Source organism: Nomascus leucogenys, chromosome 15 (genome assembly GCF_006542625.1).
Source record: "Nomascus leucogenys isolate Asia chromosome 15, Asia_NLE_v1, whole genome shotgun sequence".
In the NCBI taxonomy this organism is placed as follows: domain Eukaryota; kingdom Metazoa; phylum Chordata; class Mammalia; order Primates; family Hylobatidae; genus Nomascus; species Nomascus leucogenys.
Genome location: NC_044395.1, coordinates 58,601,908 through 58,618,234, shown reverse-complemented (window position 1 = coordinate 58,618,234; position 16,327 = coordinate 58,601,908). Strand labels below are relative to the sequence as shown.

General features: G+C 41.3%; 1 protein-coding gene across 4 annotated transcripts in view; it reads right to left on the bottom strand.

The window, feature by feature from the left end:
• Positions 1-5,650: 5,650 nt before the first annotated feature.
• Positions 5,651-16,327, bottom strand: part of ALG8 (ALG8 alpha-1,3-glucosyltransferase) — a 39,171-nt gene continuing 28,494 nt past the window's right edge. For all 4 annotated transcript variants that reach the window (XM_004090605.3, XM_030829294.1, XM_030829293.1 and 1 more), the window contains 5 exons: positions 14,103-14,242; positions 11,488-11,627; positions 9,030-9,127; positions 8,692-8,764; positions 5,651-5,900 (listed from right to left, as the gene is read on the bottom strand). In XM_004090605.3, the coding sequence (XP_004090653.2) occupies positions 5,669-5,900; positions 8,692-8,764; positions 9,030-9,127; positions 11,488-11,627; positions 14,103-14,242 (683 nt within the window). In that variant the 3' untranslated portion in view covers positions 5,651-5,668. The remainder of the gene's footprint in view (positions 5,901-8,691; positions 8,765-9,029; positions 9,128-11,487; positions 11,628-14,102; positions 14,243-16,327) is intronic.

Genomic DNA, 16,327 nt, shown 5'->3' with positions numbered 1-16,327 from the left:
GAGACCACAACTCTGGGTGGCACCTTGATTGCAGCCTTGTGAGAGATCCTGAAGCAGAGGACCCAGATAAGCTGTGCCTAGACTCCTGACTTACAGAAACTGTGAGACAGTAAATGTGTTTTTTTCAGCCACTATGTTGTTACACAGCAATAGATAACTAATACAGATAATATGCCACTCTTAAAAGAATGATGCAGTTCTATATGTACTGATAACAGAATAAACTCCAAAATATTACTAAGCATGCACACACACACACACAAGTGAGGTCAGCGGGCACAGTGGCTCACACCTGTAATCCCAGCACTTTGGGAGGCCGAGGTTGGGGGACTGCTTGAGCCAGGAGCTCAAGACCAGCCTGGGCAAAATGGTGAAACCCCATCTCTAAGAAAATTACAAAAATTATCTGGTCCTGTAATCCCAGCTACTTGGGAGGCTGAGGTGGAGGCTGCAGTGAACCGAGACAACTGCACTCCAGCCTGGGCAACAAAGCAGGACCCTGTCAAAAAATAAAGAATAAAAAATGTGAGGTCAAAAGTGTGTATAATGTTTTCATTTATGTACATAAAAATACTTGTCTATGCATAGAATATCTCTGGCATCTCTGGAATGATACATTAAAAAATTGGTAACAATGGTTGCCTCTTGGTAGGGGAACTGGGTAGCTGGGGACCTTACGAATTTTGCTCCATCTACATGAAAGTATAACTCAGAAAATCTGAAACCCATTTGTTCCCATTTGACTTAAAATCAAATTCCCACATGATTTGGGTGCTGCCTACTTCTTCAACTTCAATTTATACCACTCTTCTTTGCTCTTAGGACCCTCTAGCCACTAGAATATAAATTCCTTGTGGGCAGGAATATGGCTTTCTTGTCCACTTTTTGATCTCCAGCACTGAGCACAATGCATAACACTCAATAGAAATTCATTAAATATTTTTGTGAAGTGATAATGGATTTCATTTGCAGTTTCAGTAGGGATTAAGAGATGTAATGTCTAGCACCGTACTTGGCACATAACAGTGTGATACACAGAAGGAAAACTATTTAAATATGAGTAGACCCTCAGTATGTTCTGCTCCAGAAACCAATAGGAGAAAGTCAGAGAAGGAAAAATATTAATTCATCATTAAAAATGCCCTAACAAATAGCTGCACATATGGGAGGGGCTGCTTTGAGAGGTGAACACTCCCATCCTGCTTTAATCAGCTATCTTTGTCAGAAAAACACTTAAAAAATTAATAAATCTGGTCGGGTACGGTGACTCATGCCTGTAATCCCAGCACTTTGGGAGGCTGAGGCAGGTGGATTGCCTGAGCTCAGGAGTTCGAGACCAGCTTGGGCAACACAGTGAAACCCCGTCTTTACTAAAATATAAAAAATTAGCTGGGCGTGGCGGCATGCTACTCGGGAGGCTGAGGCAGGAAACGCTTGAACCCGGGAGGCGGAGGTTGCAGTGAGCTGAGATTGCCTGGGCGACAGAGTGAGACTCCATCTTCAAACAATAATAATAATAATAATAATAATAATAATAATAATAATAAAAAATATGTGGAATGTTCTTCTGAAAGCCTTTCTAGGACTCTGAAATTCTTATAAACAGTCTCTTTTCAGAGCATTGTACAGAGGTATACTGAGTCTTGTCCCTTTCATAGTCACTTTATCAGTACAAATATTTTTGTTGTTTTTCTTTTTAAAGACAGAGTCTAGCTCTGTTACCCAGGATGGAGTGCAGTGGTGCAATCTCAGTTCACTCCAAACTCCGCCTTCCGGGTTCAAGCAGTTCTCCTGCCTCAGCCTCCTGAATAGCTGGGATTACAGGCACCCACTACCCCGCCTGGCTAATTTTTGTGTTTTTAGTAGAGATGGAGTTTCACCACGTTGGCCAGGCTGGTCTTAAACTCCTGACCTCAAGTGATTCACCTGCCTCAGCCTCCCAAACTACTGGGATTACAGGTGTGAGCCACCACACGCAACACATATTGTTTTTGTTTCTGACTCCATAGTTTCAAAAAAAAATTAGTACCTTTATTGACCTTTGTATAAAATGGAGATGATGAATAGGGGACTTCATTGTGAGAAATGAATGGCCATACTGCCTCAAGCTTTTAAGGTTTATATGATCAATTCCAATCTTAACTGCCATTAGCACAGTAGCCAATTTCTTTGGAGAACAAACAAAGGGATAGATGGATTTTTTAAAAAACCAGTATCATGCTGTAAGTGTAATTTCATCAAACTCTTAAAGAGAAATATATCTAAAAACAAATGCTCAAACTCTTTTTAACAGATGACGCATGATGCAATTAAAATCAAAATATGTGCATAAAATTGACATTTTAATAAAAAATAAATACATATTTTTCAAAGGTCATTATTTTATTGGCATGTTTTCTCTCCTATTAACTGCAAACAGAAGCCACATGGGCTATACCTAGGGGGCAATTCTGATACTGAGTGCTTCCTTCACAAAGTTTCAGGGTGGAAGTCATTAACAAGAAACACTATACCAGAGTTGGGCTAGAAAGACAGCACATCTTCCTAGTAGTTCCCGCCCAGTTCTGGCTCTATGCCTCCACCTGGGGAAAGATACAGTGACCAAGAACACGAAGTCCCACCACCTATTCTTTTATCTTCTTAAATTGTGGCACATTGCATATACATTAAGTAGTAAGAAATGAGTTATGTATCTTATTTGTTTACATTTTGATAATATTATCTTGTTCTTAAACTTTGCTTAATTCCAGATTTCAAAATATTTTGAAACAGCATTTCTTTTTTTTTTTAAGATGGGGTCTCGCTCTGTCACCCAGGCTGGAGTGCATTGGCAGGATCATGGCTCACTGCAGCCTCAATTGCCTGGGCTCAAGTGATTCTCCCACTTCAGCTTCCTGAGTAGCTGAGACAACAGGCGCAGGCCATCACGCCTGGCTAATTTTTATTTTTGTAGAGACAGGTCTCACTATGTTGCCCAGGCTGGTCTTGAACTCCTGGACTCCAGTGATCCTCCTGCCTTGGTGTCCCAAAGTGCTATGAGCCACCACACGCCACCAGCACTTCATTTATTGACTGCTGAAATTTAGGAATTTGTTGTTGAAAACCACCCATATCTCTGTAAAGTTTTAAAACATGATTACAAAGTATAGTGCTTGGAAAAGAATAAAAGAATCCTGGGCTCTAGACAAGAAGTCTAGATTCTAGTCTATGTTGGCACCATAAAGGTATTCTTCAGAGTCTGGAGCAATTTCCCTCCCGGTAATATAAGACACTGAATTTCTTTTTTTTTTTTTTTTGAGACAGGGTCTTGCTTACTTCCCCAGGCTGGAATACAGTGGTGTGATCACAGCTCACTTAGCCTCGACTTCCAGGCCTCAAGTGATCCTCCCACCTCAGTCTCTTGAGTAGCTGGGACTACAGCGCTTGTCACCATGCTTGGCTAATTTTTTGATTTTTTGTAGACAAAGGGTCTCACTATGTTGCCCAGGCTGGTCTTGAACTTCTGGGCTCAAGTGATCCACCTGCCTCAGGCTCCCAAAGTGCTGGGATTACAAGTGTGGGTCACTGTGCTCAGCTGAACTGTTTTAAGACTATATTTGGACTTTGAAGTCAAATGAAAATGTATATGAAGCCATGTGAATATATGAAAGAGATCAAAGCTATTTACTATAGACAGAGCCCAGGGCCTCTGAGACAACACTGAAGAACCTCCAGTGCTCTACAGAACATTCTGGAAATCCCTACGCTAGGTGAGCTCTTCCCATTCTGACATCACATCACTTTCACAATAACAACCAACAAAGTAAATTTGGTCATGTTGAAATGCATCCAAATTCATCTTCTACTTTTTTTTTTTTTTTTTTTTTGGCTTGGACAACAGCAAAGACGTGAGGAACTACACTGATCCTTTGTGTTAATGCTTGTACTAGTAAAACATTTAGGTTTTAATCATGGCTTGTTTGGTGTGCTTCATTCATTCATTCAACTGTGCTAAAAACTGGGGCTATGAAGACAAGTGTGGTCTTCTGTGCTCAAACTGCTAGTCTCCTGGGGAAAAGAAGTAAACAAGCATAATACAGTATTACAGCAGTTAATGGTATCAGCAGACTCCTGGCACAGTGGCAGCAACTCAATTCTGGGGGAGGAGGGAAGAAGGTAGAGGGACAGGAAAAGATTCACATAAATAGCAATGCTATTGACCGAGCACTTAAAATGCATCAGGCAGTGTTCTAAATCTTTTATGTAATCATTTTAGAGATGAGAACATTCAGATAAAAGATGGTTAAATAACCTGCCTACAGATTAAAAAAAAAATGATGGAGGCAATATTTACAACCAGGCCATACGACTTTAAGGCCCCTACTCTTAATCACTACACCATTCTGCCTTTATATTCATAGACATGGCAGCAGTTAAGCTGAATCTTGAAGAGGTTCATATAATCAGATGACAGGGTAGAAAAGTCAGCAGAGAGGAGAGGAAGCAGCATAAATGAAAGGGAACAGAGGTACAAGACAGCATGGCACACGGGGAGTTTGAAGTTGTTAGGTCAGTTGGAACACAGGGTGGAGGACAGACTGTAGGGAGGAAAACAGGTTAGAGGGGCTACGCTTCCCTCCCCCTTTGGCAAGATCCTCATCTTTGTCTCTGCAATAACAGACCCAAAATAAGTCTTAGAAAATAGAGTAGACGGAAGAGATGGAATAGCTGGATTCCACCTCAGAATGCCAATGACCTTGGAGTCTCTCTGATCTTAGGGGATAATGGGTAAATAAAACGTACGAATTCTGCCTGAGGGCTGAAAAATAAAATAAAATGTGTGAAAGTTCCTACTGTTGGCTAGATAAATGTTGGCTGAATCTGAATGTGCGGCAGATATTACGCAAATTGGGGTCCTGGATAAAAAGCGTATATGAAGTACTCTTTAGGAAGGAAAAGGATAAGAACCAGACTGCAAAAACCACTTCAGTTCCTGCAAATGATGAAAGGTTTAAGTGGCCGCCTTATAAAAACTGCAGTGCTTGCTGTTAGAATAAATGAGCTGCACGAGATATCCTTAAATCAATGTAAAGTAGCTGTGGTTTGTAGTTTCTGCTGCCTGGCCAAACCAGTACCTTAACTACTCCCCTTGGCTTTGTGAGTATTGTCACTGTGTAATTTCAAAGAAAAAAAATCTGGAACAAGGTGTACAGAATGGGGACAGTACACCATCTGCCTGTGTACATGCCAAGAGGAAAATGTAGGAGCTGGTAACGATTCAGAAGTTTTTTTGTGTATACAAAATGGCATTTCATTTATATTTCCTTAGCACAGGATTCTAATTATGCTTTATATCCTCACAATGGTTAGCATAGGCTACAAATAATTATGTGGTTAATCAGACTCCCTGTTTGGCTTGAGCAAGCACAGCAGTCTGAATGATCTCAGATAATTTTAATAGGGAAAGGTGAGATTTTTTTTCAGATGTGTTTCAGTGCTTATGGAGGGCCAGTGGCTTCTCACCATGGTGACAATCCGGTTGCTAGGCTGGGCAAGACCAAGTGTGGAAGAATGGTGCTCTAAACAGTTCTACTGAAACAAATGGCTGATGCCACTGGCAACTTCCTTCAAGTTCTGGTTAATTTCCCATGAAATAATTGCTTGGCACACATCTAAGCAGTTCCTTTATTCATTGTTTCTTTGTCTTGCCAATAGGAGGGTCAATCAATACTGAAACATACAGTTTGAACCAAGCATATGTGATGCCTACTGCACAATACACTGAGGTTAGTAACAAAGGGATGAAGGGGTACTTCACCTTCCAGGAGGTGAAAGGGAATACAAATTCACAGCAGACTTCCAGAGGCCCCAGGCCAAGCAGGTAGAAAGTTTCCATCCAATTAAAAAGAGGTTTTTCTTTTCTGAAGGAAAAAAGGGGAGAAAAGTCTGATTTTAGATGAGTCGTCCTGGTTTAGCAAACATTTCCTAGCTAAAGCTTCCCCATCTGCACTGTCTTGCTGTCAATTATTATAGCCAAGGCCAGAGTCAAGAGTATATTAAATTTCACATTTAGGGCCAAGTGCAGAGGCTCATGCCTGTAATCCCAGCACTTTGGGAGGCCAAGGCAGTTGGATCACCTAAGATCAGGAGTTCTAGACTAACCTGGCCAACATGGAGAAACCCCATCTCTACTAAAAATACAAAAATTAGCTGACCAGGGTGGCACAGGCCTGTAATCCCAGCTACTTGGGAGGCTGAGGCAGGAGAACTGCTTTAACTGGGTTGCAGTGAGTCGATATGGCACCACCACACTCCAGCCTGGGCGACAGAGTGAGACTCTATCTCAAAAAATAAATAAAAATAAAAAATAAGTTTCACATTTAGAAAAAATGATAATTATATACATTATATTATCTCAATACAAATTTACTCCATCGTCAACCTTTGCTGTTATTTAGCTCAAGCTGCTCAGAGAGAATTAGTTCTGCATTTGAAAGAGGTAAAGGGGTTGGATGCTGTGACATTGGAATAACAACATGGGAAACAATATAGAATTGAAGATTAAAAAAATTTTTCTTTTTGAGATGGCGCCTTGCTCTGTCACCCAGGCTGGAGTGCAGTGGTGCAATCTCAGCTCACTGCAACCTCCACCTCCTGGGTTCAAGCGATTCTCTTGCCTCAGCCTCCCAAGTAGCTGGGATTATAGGCACCCGCCACCATGCCCAGCTAATTTTTGTATTTTCTGTAGAGACAAGGTTTCACTAGATTTTTAAAATATTTTTTATTTTGGTAAAATATATATAACATAAAATTTGCTATCTGTTTAACCATTTCTAAATATACAGTTCGATGGTATTAAGCAGATCGATAATGTGCGCCCATCGCCACTATCCACCTCCAAAATATTTTCATGACCCCAGACAGAAACTCTGGAACCGTTAACAATAACTCCCCATCCCCCTGTTCCCTCAACCTCTAATCTACTTTCTGTCTCTATAAGTTTGTTTATTCTAGAATTTCCTATCAGTGGAATGATATTTGTTCTATTGTGTCTGGTTTCTTTCACTTAGCATGTTTTCAAGATTCATTCATGTAGCATGTATTGGAACTTCATTCCTTTCTTTGGCTGAATAACCCACTATATGTATATATCACACTTTATCATGTATTTGTTGATGGACATTTGGGTTGTTTCCATCTTTTAGCTGGTATGAATAATGCTACAATGAATACTGATTTACAAGTACCTGTTGAGTCCCTGTTTTCCATTCTTTTGGGTATATATCTAGGAGTGGAATTGCTGGGTCATATGGCTATAACTGCATTTTAACATAGTTAATTATGTAAGTTTTTTATGGACACAGTTATGAACGATAAGCAAGCTTTAAAAAATTACAGTTGGCCGGGCATGGTGGCTCACGCCTGTAATGCCGGCAGTTTGGAAGGTGAGGCGGGCGGATCACCTGAGGTCAGGAGTTCGAGATCAGCCTGACCAACGTGGAGAAACCCATCTCTACTAAAAATACAAAATTAGCTGGGCGTGGTGGTGCATGCTTGTAATCCCAGCTACTAGGGAGGCTGAGGCAGGAGAATCGCTTGAACCTGGGAGGCGGAGATTTCAGTCAGCTGAGATCGTGCCATTGCACTCCAGCCTGGGCAACAAGAGTGAAACTCCGTCTCAAAAAAAAAAAAAATTATAGTTAACATTACATACAGTTTAGAAGAGAAAAAGTTTCCACCTATAATTCTGTGGTAAAAATTTGTACATAGTTGGGCGCGGTGGCTCATGCCTGTAATCCCAGCACTTTGGGAGGCCGAGGTGGGTAGATCACCTGAGGTTGGGAGTTGAAGACCAGCCTGACCAACATAGAGAAACCCCGTCTCTACTAAAAATACAAAATTAGCCGGGCATGGCAGCTCACGCCTGTACTCTCAGCACTTTGGGAAGCCGAGGTGGGGGGATCACCTGATGTCAGGAGCTCGAGAGCAGCCTGGCCAACATGGTGAAACCCCATCTCTACTAAAAATACAAAAAATTAGCCAGGTGTGGTGGTGGTGCATGCCTATAATCTCAGCTACTCAGGAGGCTGAGGCTGGAGAATTGCTTGAACCCTGGAGGCGGAAGTTGCAGTGAGTGGAGATCGCGCCATTGCACTCCAGCCTAGGTGACAAGAGTGAAACTCCGTCTCCAAAAAAAAAAAAAAAAAATTAGCTGGGCATGGTGGCGCATGCCTGTAATCCCAGTAACTCGGGAGGCTGAGGCAGGAGAATAGCTTGAACCTGGTAGGTGGAGGGTGTGGTGAAACGAGATCACACCATTGCCCTCCAGCCTGGGCAACAAGAGCAAAACTCCATCTCAAAAAAACAAACAAAAAATATTTGTACATACTGTCTTTTAGTTTTTTCCATATGTATCTGTATTTAATAGTTTTATTCAAAAAGCATATTTTACATCCAGTTTTTGAGTTTTCATATAAGATTTTAATTTAAGTAGTCCTCCTCAAATACTCCCCCAAACTAAAGACACAAACTATGTTGTCTCGCCTGAGTGATGGGATTGAGTGATTTCTCCCTCTATTTACCAATTTTTTTTTGTAATGTTGTCATATTACTGTTATAACTTAAAAATAAAATTTAAAAAGCTTATTTGACCATTTAGGTGTAAACATTTCACAAGAGTAAGTATAATTTTAAACTTTTGTTTTTGATTACCTGAATAAAGTCTTCAGTGACGAAACACTATATATGGTGAATAGTAACATGAGTAAGATTTTAATGGGAAGTTCTGTTAAAAGAATAGAAAAAAAAGACAATTTAGCTGATGACAGAAAGACATGATGCTGAAAGTAATATAAGCATGATGACACAGCTATATAGTGCTAATAATGCTTTTTAAGTTTAATTTTACATTTTTGTGACATCTAGAGATGCTGAGAATTACAGGAAATTGGAGGTTTTATTTAGAGGATGAATGATCTCTCTCCTTCCAAGAGATTTTAGGGTTGTTTACATTAGATGTATTAATATCTTTCTCAGAAGAAGCTGTTTACCTGGTGTAGTGAAGAGCAGAGGGAAGAGGGAATAATGTCCTGTTGTGGTCAGAATCAGAAAAATTGAAGCGTCTCCTGCTTTTCCCACAGACAAAAGGCTAAAAATAAAAATAATTTCTTAAAACAACAACTGATATTACACTTGCAAATAGCTTAAATAAACTGCATCTCTTATTACATTAGAACTGGCTGAGGCATAAAAGAACATGCTGATTTTGCCACAAGTTCAATTTAGTTAAGAATATTAATTTTTTAGTAGGAAAGTTTAAGCAATCAATAGCATGTATCAAACTGAATCAGGGGCATCATAAAAGAATCTTGCTTCTGGCCGGGCACAGTGGCTCATGCCTTTAATCCCAGCATTTTGGGAGGCCGAGGCGGGAGGATCACCTGATGTCAGGAGTTCAAGACCAGCCTGACCAACATGGTGAAACCCTGTCTCTGCTAAAAATACAAAAATTAGCTGGGCATGGTGGTGGGTGCTTGTAATCCCAGCTACTCAGGAGGCTGAGGCAGGAGAATCGCTTGAACCTGGGAGGCAGAGGTTGCAGTGAGCCAAGATCGTGCCACTGCACTCCAGCCTGGGCGACAGAGCGAGACTCTGTCTCAAAAAAAAAAAATAAATAAATAAAAAGAATCTTGCTTCCCTGAGTAATCGCCTTTTCCAAAGACAGGAATGTTGTGGGATTGGGAGCTGCCTAGTGGTGGTAGTCAGGGAAACAGGACTTGGGAGTTTCATTTCCAACCCTATAGCTCATCTCTTGGACAATGCCCTTCACCTGCTGGTGTTTGGTGTGAATTCAGACTAAAGACATTAAAAGTTTTTGCTTTACTTTTTAATTTGGAAACTCCAAGCTGCTAAATGAACCCAGACAAGCCATATACTGGCCTGAAAAATTTGCTTAATATACGTTCAGAGCTTAAATGATTTCTCAAGATTTAAGAAAAATATCAAGAAAAAGGCTATTATTACCATTTATCTATCTAGTGGGTTTCAACTATGCCTAAATTCGACACTTACATTTAAAATGGTTCTTTTAGCATGGCATAGTGAAAAGATCATAGATTCAACATCATAAGATTCAGGTCCTAACTCTAAATTCTTGCGACCTGTATGACTTTGGACAAGTCACAAACATTTTGAGCCCTAGATTCTTCAGATGTTAAGACAGGGAATAAGCCTGTTTTGTTGGTTCACATCTGCAATCCCAGCACTTTGAAAGGCTGAGGTAGGAAGACTGCTTGAGCCCAGTAGTTTGAGACCAGCCTAGGCAACATGGCAAGACCCTGTCTCTACCAAAAAGAAAAAAAAAAGAAAGGAAAAAAAGGGAATAATACCGATTTATTTTGACTATCTTTTTTTTTTTTAATTTTTTTGAGACAGGGTCTCACTCTGTTGCCCCAGGCTGGAGTGCAGTGGCGCCATCTTGGCTCACTGCAACCTTCACCTCCCAGGTTCAAAAGATCTTCATGCCTCAGCCTCCCAAGTAGCTGGGATTACAGGCATGCACCACCATGCCTGGCTAATTTTTGTATTTTTAGTAGACATGGGGTTTTGCCATGTTGGCCAGGCTGATCTCAAACTCCTGGCATCAAGTGAACCACTGCTTCAGCCTCCCAAAGTACTGGGATTGCAGATGTGAGCCACTATGCCTGGCCAATTATCTTAAAGATTATTGTGAGGCTCAAAAGAAAGAATACAAAACAAAAACAGTTCTGGAAAATCTGAAATGTAGTATAGTATCAGATATTATTCCAGAATAGACTAAATCCTTACTTTGACTAACAACACTTAACAAGGAACCATGGGACCTTATTTTCAGACCGGATGACGCCAAAGCCCAAGTTTTTTCTTTTTTTCATTTTTGAGACGGAGTCTCGCTCAGTCACCCAGAATGGAATGCGGTGGCGTGATCTCGGCTCACTGCAACCTCCTCCTCCCGGGTTCAAGCGATTCTCCTGCCTCAGCCTCCCAAGTAGCTGGGACTACAGGCATGTGCCACTATGCCCGGATAATTTTTTGTATTTTTAGTAGAGATGGGGTTTCACCATGTTAGCCAGGATGGTCTCAATCTCCTGACCTCGTGATCTGCCTGCCTTGGCCTCCCTAAGTGCTGGGATTACAGGCGTGAGCTACCGCGCCCGGCCAGCCCAGGCTTTTTCTATAACATACTACCCCTCAATGATCAGATTTAAAAGCCAGCTTTCATGGTACTTAATCACTACAGTGCTTCTTTCCAAAAACACAGAAACAGAAATAGTACATGCATTTTTGCATACCTTCATGGGTCCAAGAATCCCATGTTAAGCATCCCTGTCCTGTCCTAGTGGACATCTGTTCCTATACATCTTTGTTTTTGCCTATCCTGGTGAACATGACAAGAAGGGACAGAACAAATAGAAAATAGGATCACTGTGAAATATGCCGAAATGCTCACTGGCTGAGCTATCTTCTTACCTCATTGGGAGAATTGCTAGAAGTATGGCTTTTTCATGAACATGCCACCCAAACATAAAGGAGCTCAAGGCACAAAGAGTTAGACATCGGAGAAAGCCTCTGGGCCCTTGGGGTTTAAGCCAAAGACAGAAAATAGAGGGCTAGAAACAATAGGCAAAGATAAACTTCAGTATCGTTTGAAATAGACTTTACAGAAACAGAGTTCAGGTGAATACAATTTGCATCATCTCTGAAAGACAGCCGATCTTAAACAATTCTTCATGAAACCGAATCATTCATCACTTTGTGCACAGTCTAACAAAAGTTAACATAAAAGCAACAACTCAGAAAAAATTGGCATTTGATGTGTATATATATATATATATATTTTTATATGTAAATAAATACATAATATAATTATTTTTGGTTTTTTTGAGATGGAGTCTTGCTCTGCCGCCCAGGCTGGAGTGCAGTGGTGCGATCTTGGCTCACTGCAACCTCCACCTCCCGGGTTCAAGCGATTTTCCTGCCTCAGCCTCCTGAGTAGCTGGGATTACAGGTGCCTGCCACCACGCCCAGCTAATTTTTGTATTTTTAATAGAGACGGGGTTTCACCATGTTGGCCAGGCTGGTCTCGAAATCCTGACCTTGTGATCTGCCCGCCTTGGCCTCCCAAAGTGCTGGGATTACAGGTTTGAGCCACTGCGCCTGGCCTTGATGTACATATTTAACTCATTAAAATTAACTCTACTGGCTGGGCATAGTGGCTCATGCCTATAATCCCAGCACTTTGGGAGGCCAAGGCAGGCAGATCACTTAAGGTTAGGAGTTCAAGAACAGCCTGACCAACATAGTGAAACCCCATCTCTACTAAAAATACAAAAAAAATTAGCTGGGCGTGGTGGTACATACCTGTATTCCCAGGTACTCTGGAGGCTGAGGCAGGAGAATTGCTTGAACCCAGGAGGCAGAGGTTGCGGTGAGCTGAAATTGCGCCACTGCACTCCAGCCTAGGTGACAGAGCAGACTTGACTCAAAAAAAAAAAAAAAAAAAAAAAAAAAATTGGCCAGGCAGAGTGACTCACGCCTGTAATCCCAGAACTTTGGGAGGCTGATGCGAGTCGATCACAAGCTCAGGAGTTCGAGACCAGCCTGGCCAAGATGGTGAAACCCCATCTCTACTAAAAACTACAAAAAAGGCCGGGTGTGGTGGCTCAGGCCTACAATCCCAGCACTTTGGGAGGCTGAGGTGGGCAGATCATGAGGTCGGGAGATCAAGACCATCCTGGCCAACATGGTAAAACCCTGTCTCTACTAAAATACAAAAAAAATTAGCTGGGCGTGGTGGTGCATGCCTGTACTTCCAGCTACTCAGGAGGCTGAAGCAGGGGAATCGCTTGAACCCAGGAGGTGGGGGTTGCAGTGAGCTGAGATCGTACCACCACACTCTAGCCTGGCAACAGAGCAAGACTCTGTCTCAAAAAACAAAAACAAAAACAAAAAAACTGCAAAAAAAATTAGCCAGGTGCGGTGGCAGGCGCCTGTAATCCCAGCTACTCAGGAGGCTGAGGCAGGAGAATCGCCACTGCACTCCACCCTGGATAACAGAGTGAGACTCTGTCTCAAAAAAAAAAAAAAAAAAAAATTATACTATCAAAATTAATAAGTTCTGGGATATACAGTTTAATAACTTATTACATCTTCATAATTAGTTTACTAATAGTTCACTTATTAATGAACCTAATAGGTCAAACTACGGAAGTCCATAGATGCTTTTGAGCCAATATATTAGATTTACCATATTAATAAATACCTAGTTTTATTGGCTGGAAGGCCATAGAAACTATATGTACCTCATAAGGCTAAAATTTTAGGAAAAACGTTTTACCTCAATTAAAATATGTGAACAAACAGCCCAACAGAGCTTAATGATCTACATACCTGTACTGTCATGTAATTAAGTGGAGTCAGGTGGTTGCTAGCAGGTTTGAAACATTCAGAAACCAAAATTAAAGATGAATGTAATTATCGATAGGATTGAGTTGTTTATATTGAATTCTACTAAAATTATACCATGAAATTGAGGTCACTGCAATCACTAATGAAATTTTAGAAATTAAAGTTTCTAAAGTACTTAGAATGAGGCCTCTAACAGCATCTTACTCGTATTAGGTTCATCTTAGGCTCAAAAAGCCTTTGTCGACTCTCTCAACTCACTATCACCATCAAGACAAAACATCCACGCCATGCAGATACATTTGGAATTTTGATGATTTAGCTAAGGATGAGAAAAACAAACCAAATCTGGATGTCCCTGCCACAAACATTTCCTTCTTTCTCCGCAGCATGATCCATGCCTCTTTCTCCCTGGGCTTTTCTTTTTCCCTTCCCCCAGGGTGAACAGATGGTGTAACAGCCACTGGCAAGAATCTCTCACAAAGGCTTTACTGGTAATCCTTCCTTATGGTATTCAAAGTTACCCTAAGAATTGCTAGGAAATGCTTCAATCTGCAGAAGGATTACAGGCATGAAATTTATTCTACAGTTGGAAGAGCTTGAAAGTTGAAATTTAATCAGCCAGACAAAAGAAAAACAGAGAAAACTCAAGAAATGAGCACCATCTGTTGAGTTCTTACCAATATGGCAATCAGTGTGCAGATGAGAGTTGCCAAGGGAGTCACTGAGGGAAGGACTGTGTGCTGGAACTGCTGAACCAAACCACTTGTCATTGAGGCCTTGGGAATATTGTTGGGATCAAGAAATTTCAATTTCAAACCTATTAAACAGACATTTTGTTTTATTTTTATCTTTATCAGCAAGATACCATATATTAACAATCAATTCCTTGAGGAATAAAAAGTAAGCTACTAAATCTTACTGCTGCTTAAAGGCTAAGATTTCATGAATTTAATCCTATACTATTCTACCCAAAATGCCTCTGGTCTTAAGATTATAATATATAAAGCAGCTCTTTGCATTGGAACAGGGAATTTGTGCAGCTTATAGGAAACTTGCCAGCAGGCAGCACAAATGGTAATCTGCTCTCACTTCTGAAAGCAAGCTTCTAGAACAGTCTGAGCATGTCATGAAGGAACTCTGAATCCTTCATCTCCTATGGGAGAAACCCTGTATTCCTAAACATAGTATCCAGTGTCTTCCATGATCTCGTCGCCCCTTCCCACCTGTCCAATCTCATCTCTACTTTGTTAAATGCGGCTTGGCCACAATGAAATAACTGTGGGTCCTCAATATACCACTCTCAACACCTGTGTCCCTCTGCTCAGGCACCTCCCTTTGCCAAATTAACTTCTAATTCAATCACCTGAGAAAGCTCCTAAATCAATAAGCAGAACTGATTTTCTTGTGAGCTCACTTTTTTTTTTTGAGATGGAGTCTTACTCTGTCACCCAGAGACAGAGGCTGGAATGCAGTGGCGCGATCTCGGCTCACTGCAGCCTCTGCCTCCCAGGTTCCAGTGAATCTCCTGCCTCAGCCTCCCCATTAACTGGGATTACAGGCATGCGCCACCATGCCCGGCTAATTTTTGTATTTTTAGTAGAGACAGGGTGTCACCATGTTGGCCAGGCTGGTCTCGAACTCCTGACTTCAGGTGATCCACCCATCTCAGCCTCCCAAAGTGCTAGGATTACAGGCCTGAGCCAACGTGCCCAGCTGAGTGAGCTCACTCTAACAGTGTTCACCACAAGGCACTGCACTTGTTTATGTGCTTATTTCCTCTACTATACTGTATTCCTTGAAGGCAGGAATGATGATGAGTTCATTTCTATCCCCAGTACAAAGGAGTTCAATAAATACTTGGCTATTACATAAATCAATTCAGAGAATGACAATCCATGCCCCAACAAGCTCTGGATAATAGGACAGTCAAGGACAGTCTGAGCACCTGTAGGGCCTGTCAAATGCCAGTGAAAATGAGTACAATGTGGGAAAGATGTACCAAAATATTTTCTACTTACTAACCTCTTCCCCTTTCCCCTTTGGCCTGCTGATTCTCTTACAACTAATAACTATCTCCCTAAAACAAAGTTCTCTAACTCTGACACTGACTTTCCATGTAAAACATCTTCAAAGAGACAAACATACAAGTGAGGGTACAGTACAGCTTCCTGACTCAGACAAGGCAACTGGCCCTTGTACCTCATACTATGCTGGCTGTTTAAAGCTTTTTTTGAAATATGAATGTTAGGAATTACTCTGTAAGAATGCCATGTACATCAAGGCTAGATTCACAGTGAGCAACACGGTGACACAATGTATAAGTCATCACATAGGCAGTGTATGATTTCCTGCAAGTACTTATCAAAAACAGCAATAGTGGCCACCATGCATGGAGCGTCTTATCATGTGCCCAGGGCTCTGCACTTACTATTTTTAGCCCCCTGAGGTACAGAGATGGAGTAACCTGCCCAAAGTCACACAACTAATAGGTGGTAAAACTGAACTCAGGTTTGTCTGGCTCCAAAGTCTCTGCTACTGGTAACCTAGTACTTTTTAAATTTTGCTTCTGTTCCTCACAACACACTGTATAGGTACAGGTAAAGTACTAGTATGACTTTCGTATAGTGAGGAAAGTAAGACGAAAGGAAGCAAATGACTTGTCAATGCCACACATTGCAATAGCAATTTACGCAGGTGAGCCTCGAAACCAAGTCATCAGACTCTAGATCTGGAGTCCACAAACTATAGCCCAACAGCCAAATGTGGTCTGTGCCGTTTTTGCACAGCACTGAAGCTATGAATGGTTTTTACTTTTATAAGGTTTTAAACAAACGTGTGCAGACACAGACACACATACACACACACACTCTGTGTGGCCTGCATAGCTTAAAATATTATCTGG